Genomic DNA, 26,095 nt, shown 5'->3' with positions numbered 1-26,095 from the left:
TGAGGTATTGTCCTATAAGTATCTATCGGCTCTAGCATCTAGGGCTCTGTATTCACAGGGTTGGAGGAGAAGTAATACCAAAAAAAACCTCACTACTTAAAAAAATTGGACTGTTATAATTTTGAATGAAGCATCATTTTTCAAACATTCATCATTTAAATCCATTTTAAAAACAACTAAAAAATTTAAATTGATGTTGAATTGTTTTTACCTTTTCAGGAAAAAACAAACAAAAAACTAAGACTATATGTCCATAAGTAGAGCAACAATTAATTTTTTGATAAAGGATCTTTTTTTATAGATAGTTTTCAGTAGATATCAAAATTTTAGGATTAAAACCTGTTTTTTTTCCCTAATTCAGTTTTTTTCCTGGGGAAAAAAAACGTATGATACAAAAACCGGTTTTATTCCAGCTGTTATGAATCGGATTCGGAGCTGTATTTAAAATCAAATTCTTAAAAGGCTTGTTTAACTTTTTAAAAAATATTTTTCAAATTTTGACCAAAAATCCGCCAAAAGATAAACCAATATGGCGGTCTAGATCTGATAGACGGGTAGACTACAGAGGTGCTAAGATACTAAAACATTACTAGTGAATGTTTATGAAACAAATAACAAACTGTCTTTTCAAAAGCTTAGCATGAAAATTGATCTACTTTTTTTCCCCAAATTATTTTTGTATACTTTAAAAGGTGAGCCATCCATTCCGCAAATGTATAACATGAACCGCATATTGATTTGGCAATGCAAACTTCGCCTCCCTTTTTGTGAACTTTCATCAAGAATTCTCCTCTTATTTACTTTCAGATTAGCATCTAGGGTCTTAATGGTTAGGGTGGGGAGAAGGAGATCGAAAAATAGCTTAAAAGAAAAAGTAAAAAAAATTTTGGGGGGAGAGGATTTTTATTTTTTTTTTTTTGGGGGGGGGGCGGTAATTTTTTCTAGGGGCGATTTCTCTTGAGAGGGTGTTGGTACCCTCCCCCAAAATAGTTATAAACCTTCCGAGACCTATGAGAAGCTACCCTGTTAAGAAGAACCCGATCGGTTCAGCGGTTAGCGAGATCCTTCGGTACAGACAAACAGACAGACAGACAGACAAACATCCTTTTACTATATTATGAGGATTGTAAATTATGATAATATGTGATATTGAATACTAACTACTTTAACAGTCAAGGTTACGCTGCATTTATTTGTTTTATGTCCACATTTTTTTTAGTGGCACAGCTACTCTATGTTGGACAAGTCTGTCGGACATTCCATACATCTATTCAGTGGTCTTATAATGAAAACTATGAAAAATTTGTTGCTTTGCTGCTAAAATGAAAACAAAAGCATTGAAGGAACTAATAACTAATTGGTTGAATTCCTCAAACTAAATATGGAGCATAAAAAACTGTACCCTCCCCCCCCCTCCAAATTTTTTATCTTTCTAACGAATATTGCTCCTAACCCCTTTGCTTTTCCATAAATGCGGGACCCTCCTTACCTAACTAACATGACCTAAAAATGTTCTAAAAATATATTTATAGGTAGTTTTTGATCCAATATCAGTGCTAGGACAATTGCATTTAATAATGACCTGCTCTCTTTTCTTCTTCTGATTTTAATTTTTCCATGACGTCATTCATCCCTTTTCTTCTCTCTGCGCTCTCTTTCTTCACAAACGCTTCAATATCCTAAAAATAACAGATTTATATTTTTATATTTTGGTACCTATCCATCTATCCATCTATCCATCCATATATCAATACATACATCCATCCATCTATCCATCAATCTATCCATCCATCTATCCATCCATCTATCCATCCATCTATCCATCCATCTATCCATCCATCTATCCATCCATCTATCCATCCATCTATCCATCCATCTATCCATCCATCTATCCATCTATCTATCCATCCATCTATCCATCCATCTATCCATCCATCTATCCATCCATCTATCCATCTATCTATCCATCCATCTATCCATCCATCTATCCATCCATCTATTCATCCATCTATCCATTCATCTATCCATCCATCCATCTATCTATCTATCTATCTATCCATCCATTTATCCATCCATGTATCCATCCATGTATTTATCCATCAAACTATCCATCTATTTATCCATCAAGCTATCCATCTATCTATCCATCAAGCTATCCATCTATCTATCCATCAAACTATCCATCTATCCATTCATCCATCTATCCATCAGTCTGTCCATCCATTTTTCTATTCATCAATATATCTATCAATCCATATATCTATCCATCCATCTATCTATCTATCCATCCATCTATCTATCCATCTATCCATCTATACATCCATCTATCCATCCATCTATCTATCGATCAAACTATCCATCTATCTATCCATCAAACTATCCATCGATCTATCCATCAAGCTATCCATCTATCTAAACATCAAGCTATCCATCAAGCTATCCATCTATTTATCCATTAAACTATCCATCTATCTATCCATCAAGCTATCCATCTATCTATCTATCCTTCCATCCATCCATCCATATATTAATCAATCCTTCCATATATCCAGCTTTTCATACATCTGTCTATCCATCCTTTTTTATCCATCTATCTATATACTGTCTGACCATCCATCTATCTAACTATAAATCCATCTATCTAACTATAAATCCATCTATCTAACTATACATGTTCTATCCATCAATTTTTCTATCCATTAATCAATCTATCCATAAAACTATCCATCTATCTATCTATCTATCCTTCTTACCATCATATCTTGTTTCCGTTGTTGATTTTCTTTCTGGATAATTTCCCTGAGTTTATCATTACCAGTGGTCATAGCAGCCTCCAGGTTCTTGGTGGCTGTAATTAGGTCAGCCTTCTGTCCTTCCAGTCCGAGTTTCATCTCATTTCTGTGTTCAGGTTCTTTTTTAAATCGTAGCTTTAAATTCGCAGGGGATGCTATTAAATCCATTTGAAATTGCCGAAAATTAAATATTTTGTTGGAGTAAAGTTGGAGTAAAACATGTTTTTTTGGTGTAGCTGAAAGGGAAGTGGGTAAGAAGGGGGGAAGAAAAGGGAAAGAAGGTTGTGGGGAAATTTTCCTTTAGATCTGTTTGTCAGAATCACATTTCCTTTTCCCTGTTCAAAAGGAAAAATATAAAATATCACGCCCACGGACTACTTTTAATTTGACACAATATCATTTGCATTATGTACAATTTAAATTTATAAATTGTAAACATGCTAAAAGGATGAAAATATAACTTTTTCAAGCAAATTGTATGACGTCTGTAAAGAGAAACTATTTTGTTTGATTTTTTGTTTTGTTTTAGATTATTGCATCGTATTATAGGCAGCAATCTATGGATAATTCTTATTTTGTGTGGCTCATAACCGGTTCTTAACCAGTGGATATTAATCGGTTTTTAAGTCATTCTGGAAATAAGAGCCTTTCCTATGATATTATGTAGAATCGTCCTAGTAATCATTATTTAAATATTAAAGTATATAGGATAAACATATAAAAAAGTGAACACAGTAATAGTGTATGACTGATTATGACGTAACAAAAAAAAATTAGCCAATGAAAGGCCGTTATTGACCAATGGTAAAATTTATAGTGGCCTCTCATTGGCTAATTTTTTTTGTTACGTCATAATCAGTCAGACACTATTACTGTGTTCTAAAAAAGTGCTGTAAAAAAGGAGAAAACATCATCATTTAAAAACGGACATACGGACTTTCTAGGGTAGTGATTACTGTGATGGTACACTTTCTTGATTGCACCTAACTTTTAAAGGAATCATACTGTATAAATTGTCAGTGGGATATTTATAAAATGCCTAAATTCAAACCTAAATGTGGAAAAGTCTCACTTTGAAGAATATTCTAATATACACTAATTGTAGAGTTTCCTATCTAAAGCATGTTTACTGTTTACTTTTGCTAACTTATTTTTGCATTCAATATAAGCTGCAAAATAATTGGCAAGCTTCCTACATTTCTATTTATCACATAAAATATCTAATGTAATTAATATCAATCAGTTATTACATAGTGTCGAGTAATAAGTAGCACAACAATAACAAAAAAAGTAACAATATTTTTATAAATTACATCCATAAAAAGGGTATCTGCAAATAAACACAAAGAAATATATTGTTATTCTCTATTATACAATTATCCTAAAATTACTTAATTAAAGATGCTTAATATGGACATACTAACATTTTAAAACCTGATTATAGAGATACTTCGAATCCAACGGTTCTTAAAATCCAAATAAAAAAGCAAATAAATGATTATATCATATAGAATTGGTGATTTTATTCTTCATTCTTAACCTCTACGGGATACCCAATCCTGCAGGACTACCCGGCCCTGTACCCATTATAACCTAACCTGACCTCGATTAAAGTAACACAAAAATATCATCAAAAACATCCCTCCCCCTTATTTTAAAATTTTCTCTTTGCTTTACTGAGCTGTTCAAGGGAAACAGCCAAAAATTTAAAAAGAACTCTTCCTCATAGTTTTGGCATCGTTCAACAAGAACTGTAATATTTGTTGCAGCGGAGCTGAGAAGGCTCCAATCTCAGCTATTCTAAATACAAGGATCATTAGATTTATAAGTAGTGCAGCAATAATTTTTTTCTTCATTGCTGCTGTCAGTCTCATCTGATTTCAAAGAGTTTGACGGCTTCCATCAAGGTGCCTGTTGAGCAATGAACCCCCCCCCCCTCGTTATTTTCCATTAAAATGAAAGTAGGATGGGGGTTTAGTTTTCCATTTGTTTGTTTATTACTTTAAGTTCTATTTGGTGGTGGAGAGCCCTGCAAAGCTAGGGCACCGCTGGTATAGGCCCCTAGGTGGTTAGATCTAGGGAAACAACCCTGAAAGCAAAATAAAAAGGGGTAACTCTAAAAAGTGTCTAAAAAATCAGCCATGTGACTTCACAAAAATGAGCGAATTTTTAGGGGTTTTCTTTTCCACTTCTCCTCTCATCTCCCTCAGTTTTATGGCGTCACATAGCTAATTTTTGAGACACTTTGTAAAGTTACTAAAAAGGGTGGGATTTCTGGGAAAGCACAAAGAATTTTTAAGTATGTTCCTAAATTTTTAAAATCCAGCAACAAACAGTTAAAAAATACCTTTTCTCTGCTTCTTCCATTGTCGTCACCATTTTGTAATTAATTTTAAACTGTCATTGAGCTGAAATTTATCAGATGTTAAGAATAATACTGCAGGAACAAGGATGACAACATCCATAAAAGCACTGAAACGCTAAGACAAACGAACATAAACACTTGTAGAGTGTCAGAACTGAATAATCAGAATTATAATTTCGAGAAAAAAAATAAATACAGTATGATTTTTATGTACATATTTACATTTTTAGGACTTGATTATAGAGATGCTCTGCTGATAACATTGTACTTTGTTGTCCTAGAAATCAGTATTCCAAAAATCAGACCAATCGGATAATTTTTTCACATAAAAATTTCTTGTTAAGAAGTTAAAGATCAACATGTCTAAAATAGATGGACGGACATTCTGGTAACGATTATAGAGTTGCTTCGCTTTCTAACTCGTACCTAACTCGTGCTATAGGAATCATCATGCAAAGTTTGAAATCGATAGGACAATTCTAACATGAAAATATTAACGAAAAGAGCTATCCGTTACGTACGGACGTTCGGACGGACCGACTCTAATTATAGAAAAGCTTCGCTTTAAATAAGGTAATACCAACATGAGAAATAAATGCAAAATAATATTTGCGGGGAGGATTTATTGACTATAATTGCTAGATATATTTCTTATAATATGTATATACAAAAAATCTCTTTTTTAGTAGTTAAGCTACTCTACAATCCATTTTGTCTGTCAGTTAGTTAGACCGTCCGTAACACCATAGAGGAATTGAAGTTTTCTAATCTGTTTTTAAAGATAGGCGGCTGAATTTTTTGGTGACGATTCCTGTATTAATGATTATTAAGTGTATAATTTATTTTGTTCGTCAGTTTGTCGGTTATGCATAAAAAGAAATTATGAATATTTTTTATTACTTTTTCTGCATAAAGATTTCGTGATTTCTATAAATTATTGCATATTTATCAACTGAACACATCTCTATAATTCATTTTGTCTGTTTGTCCTTCCCACGGGTAGGCTAAAAAATTTGAAAATAACCATTTAAGCGGTTTTCACAACCTTAAAGTCAGATGTCTTGACGTACTGGAAAAGGTAAAGATAAAAGTTATTTTGGGCCCTTTTTGAGAAAATCCGCGAATTTTTTTTCCATTTTAGTCAAAATCGTCTTTTTTTACAGTTTGCCAAGACATCTGACTTTAAGGCTGTGCAAACCGCTTACATGGGTATTTTTAAAAAACTGAAAGTTTTTTAGCCTACCCATGATTAATTTTAGTGCTTTGCTGCTTATGGATGTTATATTTCTTGTTACTGTGTATACAGCTTAAAACTGTTCTATTTTTGTCATTATTGAACTTTGGCTTGTTATTGCTGCATTACTAGAGATATAATATAACTTTTAAAAAAACTTTTGTTAACTTTTGTTATAAGATCACAAATCACAAACACATAAAAGTAACAAATCTATTTCAAACTGTTTCTCAAAATATCCTACATATTCTCTCTCTCTCTCTCTCTTTCTCACTCTCACTCTCACTCTCTCTCTCTCTCTCTCTCTCTCTCTCTCTCTCTCTCTCTCTCTCTCTCTCTCTCTCTCTCTCTCTCTCTCTCTCTCTCTCTCTCTCTCTCTCTCTCTCTCTCTCTCTCTCTCTCTCTCTCTCTCTCTCTCTCTCTCTCTCTCTCTATCTATCTCTATCTCTATCTCTCTCTCTCTATCTCTCTCTCTATTACTCTTAGGCTCAGCTGACCGATAGCTTTGCCAAAATTAAGGACACAAGCATGTATGTGTGTGTGTTTAAGTGTGTGTATGTGTATGTGTTTGTATGAGTGTATGTGTATGTGTGTGTGTTAGTGTTCCATAAAAAAAAATAGAATAGACTAACAACCTAAATTAAGAAAAGTAAAGTTTTATGCAAAATTAATTTAGGAAAAAAATTAACACCAAATAAATTAATTGTCAATAGAATCTAAAATTTTACATTATTTCATTTACTTCTAGTTTAATATTTTTAGATATCTGCTAATAACCTCCCAAAAATAAACAAATATATGTTTGCCATAATGACTTTGTTGCTGTACCAACCAATCTAAGCTTAAATTCAAAGGAAATTTTAGACACCTGTCTTATCATCTATTTATGTTTTTTTTCTATGGGATTTGTATGTATAAGTGTGTGACACTTTTACCGCCCCCCCTCACAGAAAATCAACCCACCCCCCAATGTATTTTCTTCATTCCCCTGAATTTATTCTTGAACTTCCCTTTTCTACAATTATCTGCCTTTTTTTCTGGGGTTTCCCCTCTGCTTAAAAAGAAATCCTTCTCATTAAAGTAATTGGATGTGTGTATGTATGTTGACTAGTTCTATAATAACCTTGTTTCAGGTTGGGTTAGGTTAGGTAAGGGTTTAGAAGTGATAGGGCCCAACAGAAATACACAAAGTGCTCCCCACCCTATGTTTTATTCCTTTGCCTAGCCTCTGCGGGGTGCCTTTACCCTGACGGGATTTTATAAACTCTGTATAACCCATCCTAACCTGACCTAAATTAATGAATAAATTTAGCAATTTATTTCAAAACAAGGAGGGGGGGGGGGGGGGGGGCGGCAAGAGTAGCATTGAAAATCTTTGAATATTAAGATTATAAGTTTTGAAGAAAAAAATTGTAGACTTTCCATTTAATTTCAGGAATTCTCGTTTCCCTTTTTCCCGACCTTACTTCACACACACACAAACCCACTCACAGATACACACACTGAGACTCATTGAGTTAACCGGCCTAATATTCATTTAAAATTTGCCCCCCTTCCTCACACACAAACTAAAATATCCTGAAAGTATCCGCGTTAGACTTTCTCCCTGTCATTAAATCGACAACTTCAAATTATTGGAAAAAAGTTTAACTGTAAGTAGGTGCCTAATATTCGCTGGATTAGAATCAGTTTTCAGCAAAACTGAAAAATCATGTAAAGTATAGTATTACAGAATGTTTTCTACAAAGAATAAAATAATAATCATAAAATTAACACCAGTTTTGTCATCATAGAATTTGAGGCCCTCGGGGAAGACAAAACAGGTATTAAACATACAGTTTTTAATTTACTATCCGCGAAAAGCTGTTTATAATATGATACAATAAATAACTATTATGTATATTATAATTTTAAAAGCTATTGATCCATCTCAACCCAAGACTACTTTATTAAACTAACATCTTTGTACAGGCCATATATATATTTCAATAACTAAGGTTATCATTCTCAATCGTCCTGTAAAGGAAAAAACACAAATCAGTAAATAATACATACAAAAAGTCTATTTTTGAAGAATCTGAATAAGATATTTAACGTTTCTTTTTGATTTGAAGAATTGTAGAGATGCATCGCATCTTTATAAAAGGTTATGTAATTAGAAATGCTGTTAAAATTAAATTTTCATAATTCATATTAATAAAAACACATACCTATAAACTTTTTTGACATTTTAAACATATTTACATTCCCGCTACATATCTATTTATGGTCTAACAGCAGACCATTTCAAAACAAACAAAAAAACAGCTGAAAGAAAGGGTTGAAGATTTTAAATGGGCGTAGCAAGAGGGGATTGTGGTGTGGTTGTTATTTCCATTTTTTTAAAAACATTGCAACTGCATTTTACATTCTAATATTTAATACAGGGTCAAATTTACGAATATAATATTTTTCTCTAGATAACAAAATCCAAGGGTCATTACTCTGCACTTGAATGGCACCATTTGAAAATCATTGGGCTGGTGTCCATTAGAAGAAAAATGAATACCTACAGCTTTGGTTGAATTTGGTTTAATGGAACTGTTATGGGCATTAAATCTATCACAAATACGATTTTTTGTTTTGCCAATGTACTGTGGTTTTAGTCTACAATTGCCAGATTGTTTAACACATGTTATACAATAAATTACATTAGAAGATAAACAATTCATACTAGAGAGAATAGGAAATTTTTCATTTGTTGTTGATGATGTTAAATAATTTGCAAATCTGGGTGAATGTTTACAAAGATTACAATTTCTATTACAATGTTTAAAACCAATCTTTTTTCTCTCTAATTTTCGATCATTTAAAACAGGAAGTTTGGCTCGAATTAAATATTCTCTGAGATTTTTTGGCCTAGTCCAAGTAATCATCGGTGGGTGGGGACAAATTTCTTTTTAGTCTAGGATTTTTTACCATAACTTTCCAAAATCTAAAAATTATATTTGAAATAGAGGGTAAACGGGGGTCATATTGTAAAGATAAAACTGGGCGTTTTATTTCAGATTGCTTAGCAACTTTTTGTAAAGCAACATTTCTATCAATAATTTTCACTTTATCAAAAGCTTTTGTTATATAATTAACTTTATAACCACGTGATAAAAGCTTTATTTTCAAACAATCTAATTTGTTTAAAAAATCTAAATTTTCACTGCAAATACGTTTTAGCCTTAATGCTAATGAGTAAGGTATATTTTCTGTAATGTGTGAGGGGTGACAGGATAAGGGCGAAAGATAGTTGCATTTTCGCCCCGGTTTCTCATAAAGGTCAGTTTTGATATAGTTATCCTTTGTCACAGAAATAACTGTATCCAAAAAAACAACGGTTTTCTTGGTGAAATCATAACTGGCTGTAAACTTAAGATATGGATGGAAATCATTTAAATGTTTAATAAATTTTAAAAGCTCATTTTCACTACCATTCCATAAGAAAAATATATCGTCAATATATCTGCGAAAATGTCGGGGTTGTAGGCCTTTCCATCTTTTTAGAGCCAATTGCTCTACACCAGCCATAAATAGACACGCGAACGTCGGGGCGACTCTTGAGCCCATCGCGGTGCCTATAGTCTGTAGGTAGAAAGTATTATTAAATACTAAAATATTACACGTAAGGACAAATGTAAGAAGTATAATCAGGAACGATGTTGGTACAGATTTATCTTGTCTCTGGTTCAAAAAGTAGCGGAAAGTCTCTATACCTTGAATTGGTATATTTGTGTATAGAGACTGTACGTCTAAGGTGACCGGAATTGTGCCAGGCGGCTGCGGTCCGGCATCGTTCTCTGACTTAAAAAAACGCAGCATGTCATGTATATTATAATGTCGACAAAAAGTTAAATACATTAATTTTATGTTTAACAGAGAATTATTTTTTTTCCCTTTCACTGCATTTTTTCTCCCCTTCCCTGCTCCAGCATATTATCTGTCAATCTGATCTCCTTTTCAATAGCCCAGCTAGTCTAAAATTATGGTTATTTTGCAATAGATTTATTATTTTATTCATTCTAGTTTTTCTCTATATCTATCTATCTCTCTCTCTCTATATATATATATATATACTAGCGGTTACGCCCCCGAGAGGCCTCTAGGGGCACTTGAGGAGGGGGGAATTGAATTGGATAACCCAATTTTAAAAGAAAAAGTAAAAAAAAAATGTTTTGGAGGGGGATATTTCTCTTGGGAGGGTGGTGGTACCCTCCCCCAAAATAGTTATAAACCTTCCCGGGACCTATGAGAAGCTACCCTGTTAAGGAGAACCAGATCGGTTGAGCGGTTAGCGAGATCCTATGTTACAAACAGACAGACAGACAGACATCGTTCTACTTTGTATTATAGAATATATATATATATGGATTCTATAACTCTCTTTCTCTCTCAATCATTCAATAGTTTTTCTGACTTAATTAATTTATAGGATAGTTAGGTATAACAATCTATATGTAGTTAGATATACAAATTTTGAGCATATATTATAGGTAAACCTACATAATATAATGTGTTAAAAATTACTAGATCTTTCTTTCACTTTCCCTAAATTATCCCTAACATTCTTAGATTAATATAACTAGATGAAAAGTCAGGTAGCTTATTTTAGGCTCTATGACCAGAACAGCTCCAGGAATACTAACACATTTAAATTAATTAGTCGCGCCTTGTGACGTCTGGGTGAAAAAATATCTCAAAAGCCAATATTATGCATTAACTAGCCAAGATAGATCCTTTCTGTTGGCTACTATGTTTTTTCTTCTATGTTTGAATTTAAATCAAATTGCAACTTCTCCAGTCTATTCTAGAATATTCTGTGTTCGTGTTCTATTTCCGCGTATCCTTGAAATTCTGTATAGTTTCTCATTCGATGGACAGGAATAAAATACCGTTTTTGAAGTCTTTCGCGGTCATACGTTGTATTGGGAAGGGTGACGCATTTTTAGATTTCAGTTTGCGATATTTGATTTACTTATTTTCTCTATAAAATAAAAGCGATGCTTTCAAGATTATCTTATTGCTATGATAATAAAGAGATAAAAAGAATTTTTCTCAAATCGCGAAAACTAAGATCTGAAATTTGCTTAACCCTTCTTACACAGCGTATGACCACGTACGACTTCGAAAAGCGGCATTTTATTACTGTCCATCGTTTCTCATCCCCCGGCTAAGGTCGCGAATATTGGGAAAAGTTTATAAAAAATAGATTCATTTACCCAAAAATATTTGTTAACATTCGACCTCAACCTTTCTTGCAACTATATTTAAACAAAAATATTTCTAGATCTCTGCGAATGGCCCAAGTCAAACCATACGGGGTTCTTCTAACATCTAATTGACCTAACCTATATGAAATTTTCGACAAATCTTCAAAATGTGTTAGTTAATAATACCTGATAAATCTATGATTACTTAACAAGTTAACTGTATGAAATTATTTTATAAAATCTGATTTAATACTTTAATTATGACTAACATTATTTTTATTAATCTATCATACAAGTATTAAAATTCATAAATTTGATCGTTTGTTTCTTAAATGATTATTTTTAAACATATTTATTGTGAAACTTTACTGTCTCTCTATTTCTGTAAAGCTATAAATAGATATATTATTACTTGGATAATGTGTGGTATCCGCCGAGGATAAATGGCAGACACCAGAGTTCAAATGACTACGGCAGTGTGAACAGACGTGGACACCTAGACTATAGAGAAGCTACGCTTCTCTAGCAATCACTAAATAATAAACAGGATCTATTCAGTTGTTCCTTTATTGAAGGTCTAAGGATTACTAAAGTTATATACAACAAACAATAGCTACACAGATAGGAATAAATAATCATAAATAAAAGCAATATAATACATATACAATAGTCAGTTTGGGCAATAATGATCCCCCATCCCTGGAAAGGGTGGGGGGAATTAACAATACAGCTTAACCATAATAAGGCTGTCAGAATCAATCATTAATTTTAGGCATAGGGAGGGGGTCGGCAGACCCCTTCCCCAGGACTCGGGGGAGGGCCTTTGGCCCTTCCTTGAACCCCGGTCAGGGTTGCCATAGGCATGGCTCACGGTTGCCGAATACCACAAATGCACCAGATTTCCATGAACTAATAAAGTGATACATCTAGCTGGCTTACTACCCCATCCCTTCCCCATCTACTAGATAAACAAACTTACCAATAAATGAGGTACATAGTAGCAACCTTGATTCATGACAAAGTTTCAATAAATCCACGTATATTAATCTTACCCTTGTATTTTACACGCAGCTTGACTTTAGCAAAATGTTTGAACAATCTATGGGGGAATTATTAAAATCTAAGTATTAATTATAATGTTTGTACGTTACTACGTCATTTAGGAAAAGGCGGTTACCTAATTGCAATTTTTTGCATGAAAGAATTGACTAATTTTTGTTAAACTTAAATAGTTCATACTGATATTTATGACATTTCAGAAAGCAAAATTACTAATACTTTATAATATAAGTATAACTAAACGGTTTGAACACTCAACTTAATGAACCAGCCAATCAAAATTTAATAAAAGTCCCAAAAGTTATTAGGCCAACGACTAAGAAATGTTATTATCAAACTTGAGAGGGCTAGTGTAATAGCCCTATTTCCCCTCCCTCCTTGACTACTTTTACAATTTTACCATAAAGAAAAGTCCAATTTTATTGGATATTTTTAGCGCTATATTTTATCTCTACAAGTTTTAGTCTAGAATATGAGGGTTGATATCAAAAATTTTAATTCGAGATATTTTTATTGGTGTCATACAGTGAGATAGGTTATGATTATGAGTTTGTCTTATGGTTATTTTATAACTCCCCCCCCCCCTCCCTATATTTTTTATGTAGTTTCTCGGGTTAAAAAATTATATCGGACCTCGCTGGGTATCCGAAAGGTCACCCTGAAGTATCCTATCTGACCCGGGCCATATAATATTTGGATTGTAATTTTCATTTGGTTGTTAAGTTTTTTTTACCCAAGCTTTCAAAAAATGTAAGTAGTTTCAAAATAGAAAGGTTTTGTGATTTTTAAGTAGTTGACAAACATAATTGATTTTTTTAAATCGAAAGGTTTGGTGATTTTAGATTTAAAAAACTGATAAACTTTATTTCTCGTATTCATTCGAATCCGATGGAAAGGAACCGGTTCTCATCCATACGAAAAAAACTATGTCTAGCATCGTATTATATCCAGCTTTCTACGAATATAGAAATGTACAATCATAAGATTAAAACCAGTTTTTTTAGCTAGAGCCTTCGGCACCTCGGGGCTAAAAAAACTGGCTTTAATCTTAAAATTGTACATTCTATATCCGCGGAAAGATGTTTATAATACGATGCGAGAAATAACTATTATATATTCGCTTTTTGGATTAAAAACCTGCATGTTTTGGAGAATCTGAAATCGGGTTATCCGTAGACAAAAGATAGTTATGTATTTAAAGTCGCTTATTATATAAATCAATTTAAAATCTTTTTTTTCTGTCTGTATAGCCATTGGGGAAACCTAACTTTCTCGGAATAGTTACTATCGTATTATAGACAGATTTCCACTGTTAGTAAAATTCCTGGATTAATTCCAGTTTCATCTGCCTCTTGGGGAATAGTCATATGAATATTATTTTTTTTTGTGAAAAACTGTATAATACGAAACGAAGCATGATTTTGCAGTACGGCTTACAATCGCTTTTAATCCAATGGTTATACAACGGATTCGAAGCCATACTATCTGATCAAAATATTGGAACAGTTTTCAAGTAATGTTAAGCAAATTAATCAGTTCAACTCGGCCCAAATTACATAGGCTGTAAAATTAAATCTTCTACAGTGGTCATACAAATTTTCAAATTCTTTAAAAATTAAAAATGCATAAAAATGTGGAAAAAAAATTAAAATTATTTACTTGAAGATTAGCTTTAGTAAAATTTAATCAATGCTTGTATCTATAGAATAGAAAGGAGAAAAACAGTCTAAAACCATCTCAAAAATTAAATTAAAAATTAAAAAACCTCGAACCATCCTGGGACCTATGTCAACCTTCTATAAAATGGAGAACTAAATTAGTGGAGTGGTTATCGAAATATTAATAGACAAACAAACAAAGACTTTAACTTTACATTGCCCAGAGGTTTTTTTTTAAATATATTGTAGATAAGGGGAGTGTAGTTTCACCTTTGTTTGTTTATTCCTTTTGGTCAGGTTAGGTTATACTAGGTACTTGGTAGCCCCGCAGTTGTATAAAAAAAATGGGTATACGATATATTTAACCAAATATATATTTGATTTAATTTGTAGCACTTCTTTAAAGTTTTACAATGTATATATTTCTACTCTTCTAAAGACAAACTATGCACTCACTTCCGCATATCATCAAATATGAAAAGTGTTTTAAGTGCGTTAAAAGGCTTAATTGCAAATCAACAAAAATTACAACATACATGTTTAGCGAAGCACAAAAACTCTTGCTTGGACGTACAGACAAAGTGATTTAAAGAGAACATGTTTAGGATAGAGAACATGACGAGAGCAACTTCACAAAAATCAGTTGTCTATCTTGAATAGCCACTGCGAAAATTATGTTTGTCCTTAAATGTTGTTGTTTGTGTTTATTTTTAAATAATTTATTTCGAGTTAAGCATGAAACAAACAAAGAACTTATGGATTTTTTTATACATTTATAGTAGATATGAATTATGAATTAAAGAATAATAGAAGAAGGATGGTCATATTTAGGTTAAACTAATATAAAGATAAAGCAATTATGAACATTTGAAGTATAAAATATTATTGTTTTTAGTAGAAACTTAAAAAATTCATTGATCAAATCGGAATTTATTTAGGCCCATATCATTTATAATTGTTATAACAGATTTTACAACAAATAATGATTGAGAAAAAGCAGTTTAAAATAGTCCATCTTGATCATGAAGAGCTGACTGAAAGACTTTTCAAAGTATGTGTTACTCTAGTGGAGGTAATTGCACACCCTAAGACACAATTTCAGCCAGGGTTGTAAAAATTCCAATGACCCATCTTTAGTCTAAATTCATCTAATTCTGTGTCTTTTCATTTACCCAGCCTATTACCAGGGACAGAGGATATTTATAATGAAAATAATATATAGATATAATAAATAGTATGCATATTGGCAGCTACGCCCCCTACAATCCTCTGGTGGCACTTTATGGGAAAAAAAGAGGGGGGAGGGGAGTTATATTCCACTTACAATTCTTCTTTTAAAAAAAGAATAGTTATTTCTCGCATCGTATTATAAACGGCTATCCGCGGATATGGAATGTACAATTAAAAGATTACAACTAGTTTTTTTAGCCCCGAGGTGCCCGATGCTAGACATAGTTTTTTCGTATGGATGAAAACCGGTTCCTATCCACCGGATTCGAATGAATACGAGAAAAAATATTACAGACATTTGTATTCAGAGGGTTGAGATGCCTTCCCTCAAATTAGTTATAGATAAAGGAACATTTGCTGTAAAAGATTATATTATCAGTCCAGCGGTTACCGAGATCTCAAGCTACAGACAAACAAAAAGATATTATGTTACTTTTATATAAGGATGTATTACAAATAAATGTTTAGGTTTATCAAATTGGATTAACTAAAACTCCAACATGTATACAAGTTTTTTTCCTTTTGGCGTTTTTGATGAAAATGGATGGCAGACTTAGTATTTTTTTCAAGCAAATCTCTTTGTATACAGCGCCATGTTTAAAGGAATACATTACCCTATCCTTACTTTACCACTTGCCCTCATCTCCATTATGTCAGAGAGAACGAGAAAGGCAAATTAGTTGCCTTTAAAGATTTTGAGCACTGTCATCAAATTTTTATTGGGCTGGGTTGCAGTAGATAATAAATATAGGAAGCCTAGATAAACAATCCCTAAATTGAACCAATGGTAGTGTAAGAACTATCGGACCGCATTATTGGTTACTTAGAGTGTACATACTTTGGTACAAAAGGGCAGTTTCTTCATATGATAAACAAATCATTTAATTTCCTAGGATAAAAATCTAATAACACTCGAATTATGCGATTAAATCCTAAACAAAATATTCGTTTGCTAGAAATTCTCATTCAAGTTTGAAAGATTTTTGACTCAATTTGTATTTACAATTACAGACAACCTACCATTAAATTGCTCGATCTGCACCTTACACTTAGCTGTGCATAATAATAAGTTATAACTTTTTGTAGACCAAGGCATTCCTGTGCTACTCAATCTACTCAAATACATATCTTAAAAATCATAGAATTGTCCTTCTCTTTTTTCCTGATTGCTTTTCTCAATTTTAGAAAATAAAATTCAGTTAAAAATTGACGGGGTTAGAATTTAGATGGTTAGATAATTAAAAGAAACTTGCTTTTAAATACTTTTATGTTTAAGTTAGAATGAAATATTTTTTGGCAGAAATCTACTTTATGTTTTGATTGTGTCATGTCAAAGATATGAAAAAAAAAAGATTTTATTGAATACACATAAGAGGCAAATGTCTTACCCCTATAACGACCTCATAAAATTAGAATTCTAACTAGAAAATCAAAAATGGTATTATAAGTGTGTTTGAGTATGTATGGGAGGTTCAGGGCAGGTTTCGAGCTATGTGATGTGTGGGAGGGATTTATAGTTGACTCACCCTAGTTTATTAAATTGTCTCATTCTGAAACACTGCCTTTGGTAGCTAGTGAACTATTTAGGAAAATGTATGGATGTATAATATATCAATAAAATAAAATTTACAAACTTTTAAAATAACGAAACCTTACAAACATTATTTTGAACAAAAACAATAACTTAAATTTTCGTAATAGACAAGGACAAAATTATCATTTGTAAACAAACTACATTGATAAAAAAAACTGGTTACTACTTATATAACGAAGAAAAGAAATGCGATAAAACAATCATTAATTGATTTTTTACAATACTGTTATAATTTAAGCTTCATTCTAACTATTAAATTTAGTGATGTGGTGCCACAGAGATTCAAGTATATAATTTACTTGGTCTATCATTTATACTTAAAAATAGAATAAAAATGTCCTTTTATCTTTACACACAAAATCCCTTAGAACAACAAGAAATTTAATTTTGATTCTGTCCTCCAAAAAAAATATGAAAATCAAACAAAAAATATGAAAGATATGGAAATATAAAGCTGTCTAAAAGTAGTCCAACAGCCATGGGTGTTGTATAGCTGAATATGCGTAATAATGATAAGATTGTTGACAAAAAGAGTTGTTCATGTATTTTATATAGGATCTGTGAAAATCAAGTTTCCCCTACTTTGTGTCTAACAGACAGACGGAAAGAAAGACAGATGGACAGATACAATAATCCTTGAAACAGTGGAAAATTTAATTTTAATATCCTTATCTACATTTTTTTTTAAATCGGTTCAAAAACACCAAAGATATGAGTAAATATATGAAAAATATAAAAATAGCCAAAAACCTGTTAAGAAGTAGTGTGACCCTTATAATAATTATCATAATATAATATTAAAATAGGCAGAAGTACAGTGTGACTAGATGTCTAGGGAAATGTCCACAAAAAAATGTAAGGTGACCTTTTCTCTATATTGTAAATAAAATGGATGGCTAGCCGTACGAACAAGAACAAGATGACATATAAAGTAGCGTATACATGGTGAGTAGAATCTTCACAAGTAATTTAAAAACAATCCGACTTCTATGGCAATCTAGTTAATCATATTTTCTCATACCGTTAGGGACTGACAGCCTAAGTTAGTAATAAAACCAGCTTTACTATTAAACTTAAGGTTTAAGACTATTCTATTTAAAAAAAAACTTATTGGTATTAAAGTAGCTTAAAATGTCAATGTATGTTAGTCCATTAATGATCGTTATATCATAAATGTTCTTATTTTGGCTTACTCTATTACAGTTTAATTTCAAATTATTGCCAATTTTACAACTACAAAAAATGTCGTCAAAACTAATGATTTTGAGAAGTAGTAAATAATATTTTAATTTAGAAGAACCCAAAACATTCCACCCCTCGAGCATTTCAAATTAGGCTTTGTTAAACAGTGAGACATATAAATGGATTTAGTTAAATTGGGAGAGCATAGGTGTCAGGTTATAGTTTGGACCAAATAGCGTCATAGGTAAGTGCCTAGACCCTCATTTCTTTACAATGCACTATTAGGACTTCCAACAAAGGTAATACAATCAAAGGTTATCTGTTGGACTTCATTTAATCTAACACATTCAATATGGATAATACTCCAGGCAGTAAGGGAGGGGACAATGGGCAATTAATTCAATTTAAGAGTTTTCAAAGACAGGCCATGAAATCCACACTAATCCATAAAATTTGGAGGAAATTGTAAAGGGTTTGTTCATTAAATTTAGAAAATTATAAACTAAGTAAAAAATCATGCAAAGCGAAAACACATCTTGTTTTTGATGAAATATATTGAGATTTTATATTGTGATTTTTATCTTACAAGATTATTGGACCCAGCCAACTGATGGCTGGCTTGGCAAAAATATGAACCAATACGCCAGCCTGCCCCTTTTTATCCAGTTTATTTCCCTTGCCCCATGCCCCCACCTCACTTCTCCCTTTTCCTTTCGTGTTCCTTAAAAAAAGGGAGATGGGAGGAGAGGGGAGTGAAATAGAGTATGGAGGGGGAACCGTATATTCTCAACTCTCTGTCTGCTAGATTCAAGACTAAAACAACAAGTAGTGGCATTTTATGCACTAGTACCCAAACTCAGTCAGAAACTGCTAAATTCTTGCACATTCCCTTTAAGCCAGTACCCAAAGTCTGAGACTACCAAAAATTGAATATTCGATCCATGTCACCTCCCTTACTCCCTGATAATACTCTGAGGTTCTTAGGCAAATTTAACATTCTAGGTAATAGTTAACTTTAATTACTAGTGCGTATTAATAGTTGTTTTAAGTATAAATATACACACTGAATAACCTTACTATAGATTTGCTGTACTGCTAATAAAAATCATATTTTTTTTCTTGAAATACAAATAGTCAATTTCCAAGTTTATGTCAACAAAAAAAGTATGATGATACAATTTACTTTTCAACAACAAAGAAAATTACAATAATTATTGTATTTTATAGTACGTCCCAAATACGTCTTCAAATAAACGCTTTCCCAATATACTGCTATCCATTCGCGTACCTAACCGTTAAATTTGCCCATTTTATTTCGTTTTTTATTGACATGATGGGCGTAGTAAGGTACTTTAAATTTTTATGTTAATCCAAACTAATTTTATCTTTAAATTCTGAAGTTTTAGATAATGCCAGGCTGCGAAACTATTCTATAGGGCGCTTATGTTTGTCTGCCTGTATTGGTATATAAAAGTTTTATTAACGCTCTCTCATTAGCTCGCATAAAAAATTTGGGTCCTAACTTTTTGGTATTATCTGTTGATTGGTTGGCTCCATTTAGCAGTATTCGAACTTTTTGGGAACAAAGGTGGGTAAATTTTCTTAATGTTGTTTGAGACGTACATTGATCTTCTGCACATAGCCTTATTCCTTAAGATCCTTTATTAAACTTGATAATTTTTTGTTTTTATTAAGCTTTTTATAGTTCCTATAAAAAATGACGTCATACTGGCATACCTTATGTTAATTAAAATTGTATAACTGGCCTGCTATTGGTAATTTAGTCTGTGTATTGGCCTATCATTGGTCATTTATCTGCAGCATCGTATCGAAAAACTTCTTCTTCAAAATATATTTTTTAAAAATTGTTTCCAAAAACGCCATTCCTATTTACGCCATTTTTGTTGACAAGGGTAGGTCTCCTTGGTTTTTTTCTTCTAATAGATACAAAATAACTAGAGTGATCTAAAATGTGGAGGGGTGTATAAATATCTTTGTAAGCATTCTCAACATTATATATATGTAAGATATGTGTTTCAACTTTCTAGTAATAATATTACTTTTGGAAATAATGTAGCATGTAATAGAGATGTATAGTAATATATAAATTATTAGAAATTTTATTAGATACTCAGTGATCTAAGGGGATAAGAAAATGTACGATGAATTAAAGTACGCTCCCAATTATGATAAACAATTTTACTCCAACAAATTAGAAAACGTGTTTTTAAAGAAAATGTGTTCCAGTATAATTAAGAGTCCATTGTCCCCTTCCTCCCTCTCTTAATATGTTCTAGGAAACTCTGTTTTTTTTATAAGTCTTGATGATTTTGCAACTTTAATTGTCAAAGAATGCTTCCATGACCGTGGGCTATAAATATCCACAGAATTCTTTGTGGCGAAGCTATTCTACGAAACCTAAATAAGTGTTCCTTCCTAATTCAAGCCACCAATTTACCACATATACTTTGCTTTATGATACCATTTACTGCAAAACACTTAATTAATTCACAGTCCGTTAGTCTATGGCGATTTGATGAAGAAAAGGCATTTTCTATGGGAAAATTGTGATTTTCCTGAGGTAAATTTTATTTTCTCAGCTATGGATAGCCTTCTATTATTTACTGAGAAGATTTCCATGATTTCTTTTAAAAAACATTGTTTCGCTTCTTAGAAACATTGCTATCCTTGTTTATTCTACTGCCTTTTTTCTCAACATAAGCAACATAAGGTCTCAAGATTAAAGGATCTCAAAATGTATATGATGAAATTTTAAGGTTAATTTAATATACTCATTGCGTTATTATGAGTTACCAATTATGCTTAGTTTTTTTAGAATATAGGACAACATTAGATATTGCTTTATATTTGACGTACTTACTTGCTTTCTTTTAATGTATAAGTATAATACTGGATTATGCCTTATCGATAAAGAAATCGAAATAATAGGTTTGAAAAATCTAGGACGATTCAAACATGTCTAAAATGATTACTTTTTAAACACTTATGATAAAAATGGTTATATATAAAAATATTATCCAAAAATTTATCAGTCTAGTAACTAATAAGAAAGACTCACATCTTAGCTATTTTATATTAGTTTCCAAAGCTCCTTTAAAACAATCCTCTAAAGCCTATAGTATTAGAATTTAGAATTAATGAAGGGGAGGCCTATAAATAAATATATAGCAAAGATATATATTTCTATATCACAATATAGGTGTTCTTTCACTACAGAATATTATCACATAGTAATTCGTATTGGCTAAATAAAAAATTCCTTTTATATAAAGAAGTGAAGTTTTTTCTGTAGCCTTCTTTAAATACTGAAATAATTTTAGGGATGGTTCTAAATTATTTTTCTGTTCTTCCCTATCCCTTCAAGTACAGAGTCTTTATATGCTAGGAGTCATCTGCTAGTTTTGCATAAATACGAAAGATTGACCACGATTTAGTATAAAACTAGTGGATTCGCCCCTAGAACCTTGGAGCTCCGTATGCGAAAGGGCATAAAATGGAACAAAACGATCTGAAGGCGTAAGTCTTAAAATTAAAAAGAAGGACCCAATCTATTCACAGGTTATCGAAATCTTAACTTTCAAGAAAAAAAATTATGTAATTGGATATAAAATGAGGAATGGAGAGTTCACTATTTCTATTTAATTCAATTTAATTGCTAATCTATATAATATTTTTTTGTTGATACGAGGGGACACCTAACATTACTAGGGGCCTTTTTTTGGTCCAATAAACCATTTCATTAAGTTTTGGAGTAAGATCAGCAAAATTTAAATTTGCAAATTCGATTTTAAATTTACATATCATTATATAAAGACATTGTAAAAGATAGGAGAGAAAATTTGTATATAATTGAAATTAAAATTTTAAAAAAATTATTTGCAAAAATTAATTTTGATTTTTGTTGTTAAATGACCACACTTTTACTAAGATTCTCTATTGCCATGCCCATCCCATGCCCCATATGACATCAAAATTGGTCGGTTTTTACCATTGAGTTTTAATAATTAACAAATAATAATATTGAGTTTTATCAAAATTAATTATGATTTTATATAATTTCAAGTTATTTTTTAATTGCTATTGTATATATACATTATACAAAAGGACAGACGGATAATCTGAGTTATAAATCATATTCTCATTTCTGTATACAAGCAAATTCGCATATTTATCTTCAAAAAGTTACATTTATTCTATAAAATCATGTTTCCTAAATTTGTTTATAAAATATAAAAGTAAGACCCAAAATAGATAAAAAACGATAACAAAAAAGATGGACAGACAATGTTAGTTAAAAGACTTGATCCTCAAAAGTATTCACAAAAGTCTATCTTTAACGACAGTCGAGAAAATAAAAAAATAAAACCCACTAAAAATAAGCGACTGCAACCAATAATATATAACATTTTTTGCTAACCATTAATTCTTATGTCAACGGATAAGAAATATTTGTAAGAAATAAATAAAAGCCAGGGAGAAATGGATATTAACATTGTTTATTCAATATTAAAGAAACAAGGATGACACCGTCCATAAAAGCGAAGCTCTGAAACGGTATGACAGACGAACATTAACTCTTGTAGAGTGTCAGAACAAAATATAGATAAATAAGTTTTGACAAAATTTTACGTAAATTTGTTGAAAAACTTCTTAAATACAGAATATTGTTTAAGGACATACTGACATTTTTTTTACTTGATTATAGAAATTCTTTGCTTATAATATTGTACCTTTTAGTAATAGGATTCTGACCTCCAAAAATCATATCAATCGAATGATTATATCACTATTTTTTTTTATAAAAGTTAAAAATCAACATGTTTAAAATAGACGTACGGACTTTCTAGTAACGATTATAGAGCTGCTACGCTTTCTAAATCGTACCTAACTACTACAGGAATCATCATACAGTTATAAACCGATAGGACAATTATAACATGCCTAATTAAGGAAAAAAGCTATACGTTACGGACAGACGGACGTACGGACCAACCCTAATTATATAAAGATAGTCATAGGGGTCAATTGGACACTCATATTTCGGCAATTTCGAAGGCTTACACAAGGCTACAAATGATGATATACATATGTCTTCGCATTAGGGTTGGGCCGGATTTCCGGCTGAATACTGGATATTGAAACTATCCGGATACCGGATATCCGGCTAATTTTTAATGCCAGATATTTGGTTATCCGGTAATTTGCCGGATATCGAAAGTTGGCCAGATATCTGGTATTCGGCCCAACCCTACTTCGTATACCATTCAATATTACTATCAAAACCATATTTTTTTCTAGTTACCTCTCCCTTTAACCAACAATTTTTTTAAAAGAAATAACTAGAAAGCAACGGTCACAATAAATAAAAGGAATAAATAACAACACACAAGCCGAAATCATTCTAAGGGTGTCCAATCAAATTCGCGCATTTTTCAAATGATTTTATCAAAAATCATTTAAGATAAGATGAATAATACTTTCAACGACTTGTATCTCATCTTTAAGTATATTTAATATTTATGTTGCTTGATATTTTGGCCAATATAACGCTGTTCTGATAGCTCTATACAATAGAATAAACAAGTTGTCTTTTGCGTAAGTGATAACACACCAATCACTGTTGCCACTGAAAACATATCCAACAAGTAACTTTTTAAGAATGTTAAGGATAGTGGTCAAGTTATTAGAGAAAAACACTACAAGGGGACGGGGTTAAATAACTGAAAGTCCCCATCCCAAGGACCTTGTGTCAACTCTCAATTGAGTCTTTGAAAATCAACTAATAGTGCAAAGTAGCAGAAAATAATTTGCTAGCAGACGAAAAAGGTCCTTTAAAATCTGTATATACATCTATACTATAAGTCAATAATCTAAAATCTTTGTGATTTTTTTATTCTTATATAAAAGTAACAGTATATCTGTCTATTTTTGTATATAATGTACATAAAAATATCTCACTTTTCGCTTCATGATATGGTTCTCCTTTACAGTAAAGCCACTTATCCAGGTCCAAAGAAGGTTTTTGAAATAAGGCTGTAGTATTTATATCTTAAATCCCATGATAATTTTTGTTAAAATTAGGTTGTAACCAGGGATCGTTAGGAATATAAATCTGGATAGTAAAATTATGTGCATTCCCAATTATAATAAATATATTTTTCGCTTCTGTTGATAAAACTAATTGGTGTTAAAGTTTGGACACTGCAAGTTTGTGCAAATAAGTTTAAATATAAAATCATATGAGGAACACAGTAAAAGTGTCGGACTGATTATGACGTAACAAAAAAAATTAGCCAATGAAAGGCCATTATTGACCAATGGTAAAATTTATAGTGGCCTCTGATTGGCTATTTTTTTACGTCATAATCAGTCCGACACTTTTACTGTGTTCCATATGAGTTTCATTCCAGCAAACTGATGAAAATATGAGTCTATGAAATTTAATTTACAGTAAACATTGTCACGATTCAAATACTATAATTTTATGTTAATATCATTACAGCAAACATTTCATTTCTACACAAAAATACTCTTTGGCAATCCAACTGAATTCTTCAATGAATTCATAGGAAAAAATGTTCTTGGAAAAAACGAGGAATTTTGTTGTTGTGATAAAAAACTATTATTAGTAGCGAAGCTACTCTTTAAGCCTTATAATGCAAAGTTGCGTTTGCGTGCGTTTTTGAAAGCCCTGCGCTCATTGTGCATTTTTAGGTTTTAATTATTAATATATCATTGATAGGCCTTCTGTCCTTTATCATAATTTTAACTGGAACAAAACACATTTGACATTTTTCAAAAAAAATTCGATGCCATTGGACGTAAGTGTTCTGGTTAAATGTGAGGAAATACCATTTTGCTTTGGGGTCAAAACAGATAAATTTATGGATTTAAAATAGATTAATTAAATAGATTCATGTTATTGATATATTCGTAACCCCCCCCCCTCCCCCCTTTAGAAATGGACTTAAACATGAATAAACGAACAGATCATCCTACTACTTCCATATTAGTTTAATCAAATAATTTACCATTAAAAATCACTTAACAAGGATGACAACATCTACAAAAGCGAAGCTCTGAAACGGTAGGACAAACGAAAATATCTCTTGTAGAGTGTCAGAATAATAAGCAGAACATTAATTTTTAAATTCTTAAATTGTAAAATTGTTAAAAATCATCCTGTTTTTAATGGACTTTCTGGGAAACTATTATAGAGTTGCTATGCTTCCTAAATCATACCTAACTGTTATAGGAATCATCATTCAAAGTTTGAAATCGATAGGACAATTCTAACATGCCTAAATTAACGAAAAAAGCTATCCGTTCCAAACGTACGGACGGACGGACGCACCAACTCTAATAATAAAACCTATCTTGCGAATTAGGTATAAATAACTTACTATACGAATTTCACACAAAAGTGAATCTATTCTAAAATATCTATTATATAGTTAAGAATGTGTTAATATGATTATGTCAATGCGTTTTTTTGATTTATATCAATTTTATTACGAAAAAAAACAAGATAAAATATGTCCATAAGAAGAATAGCAATAAACATCAAATTTATTTTACTTGAAAACAGTTTCAAATGAATTCATTTTTAGGCATATTTATCAAATGTAATGGTCAATACTACAATGTTATTGAAGTCAATCATATAAAAACATAGTAGAGATTACTCAAGAGATATAATGTCTGATTCCACCAATAGGAGAAT

At 31.6% G+C, this 26,095-nt stretch overlaps 1 protein-coding gene across 9 annotated transcripts in view; it reads right to left on the bottom strand.

Annotated features, from left to right (window-relative positions):
• Positions 1–26,095, bottom strand: part of LOC145333978 (uncharacterized) — a 227,647-nt gene that overhangs the window by 30,371 nt on the left and 171,181 nt on the right. For all 9 annotated transcript variants that reach the window (XR_013884660.1, XR_013884661.1, XR_013884662.1 and 6 more), the window contains exons 2-5: positions 5,140–5,202; positions 4,517–4,592; positions 2,754–2,900; positions 1,583–1,679 (exon numbers count right to left, since the gene is read on the bottom strand). Coding sequence is in view for 6 of the 9 variants with exons in the window: in XM_080179243.1 (XP_080035369.1) it covers positions 1,583–1,679; positions 2,754–2,900; positions 4,517–4,592; positions 5,140–5,171 (352 nt within the window). In the remaining 3 variants the exon portion in view is untranslated. The remainder of the gene's footprint in view (positions 1–1,582; positions 1,680–2,753; positions 2,901–4,516; positions 4,593–5,139; positions 5,203–26,095) is intronic.

The sequence above is a fragment of the Acartia tonsa genome, chromosome 12 (genome assembly GCF_053477335.1).
Source record: "Acartia tonsa isolate MP-2025a chromosome 12, ASM5347733v1, whole genome shotgun sequence".
Classification (NCBI taxonomy): Eukaryota; Metazoa; Arthropoda; class Copepoda; order Calanoida; family Acartiidae; genus Acartia; species Acartia tonsa.
This window is presented reverse-complemented; position numbering and strand designations above follow the sequence as displayed.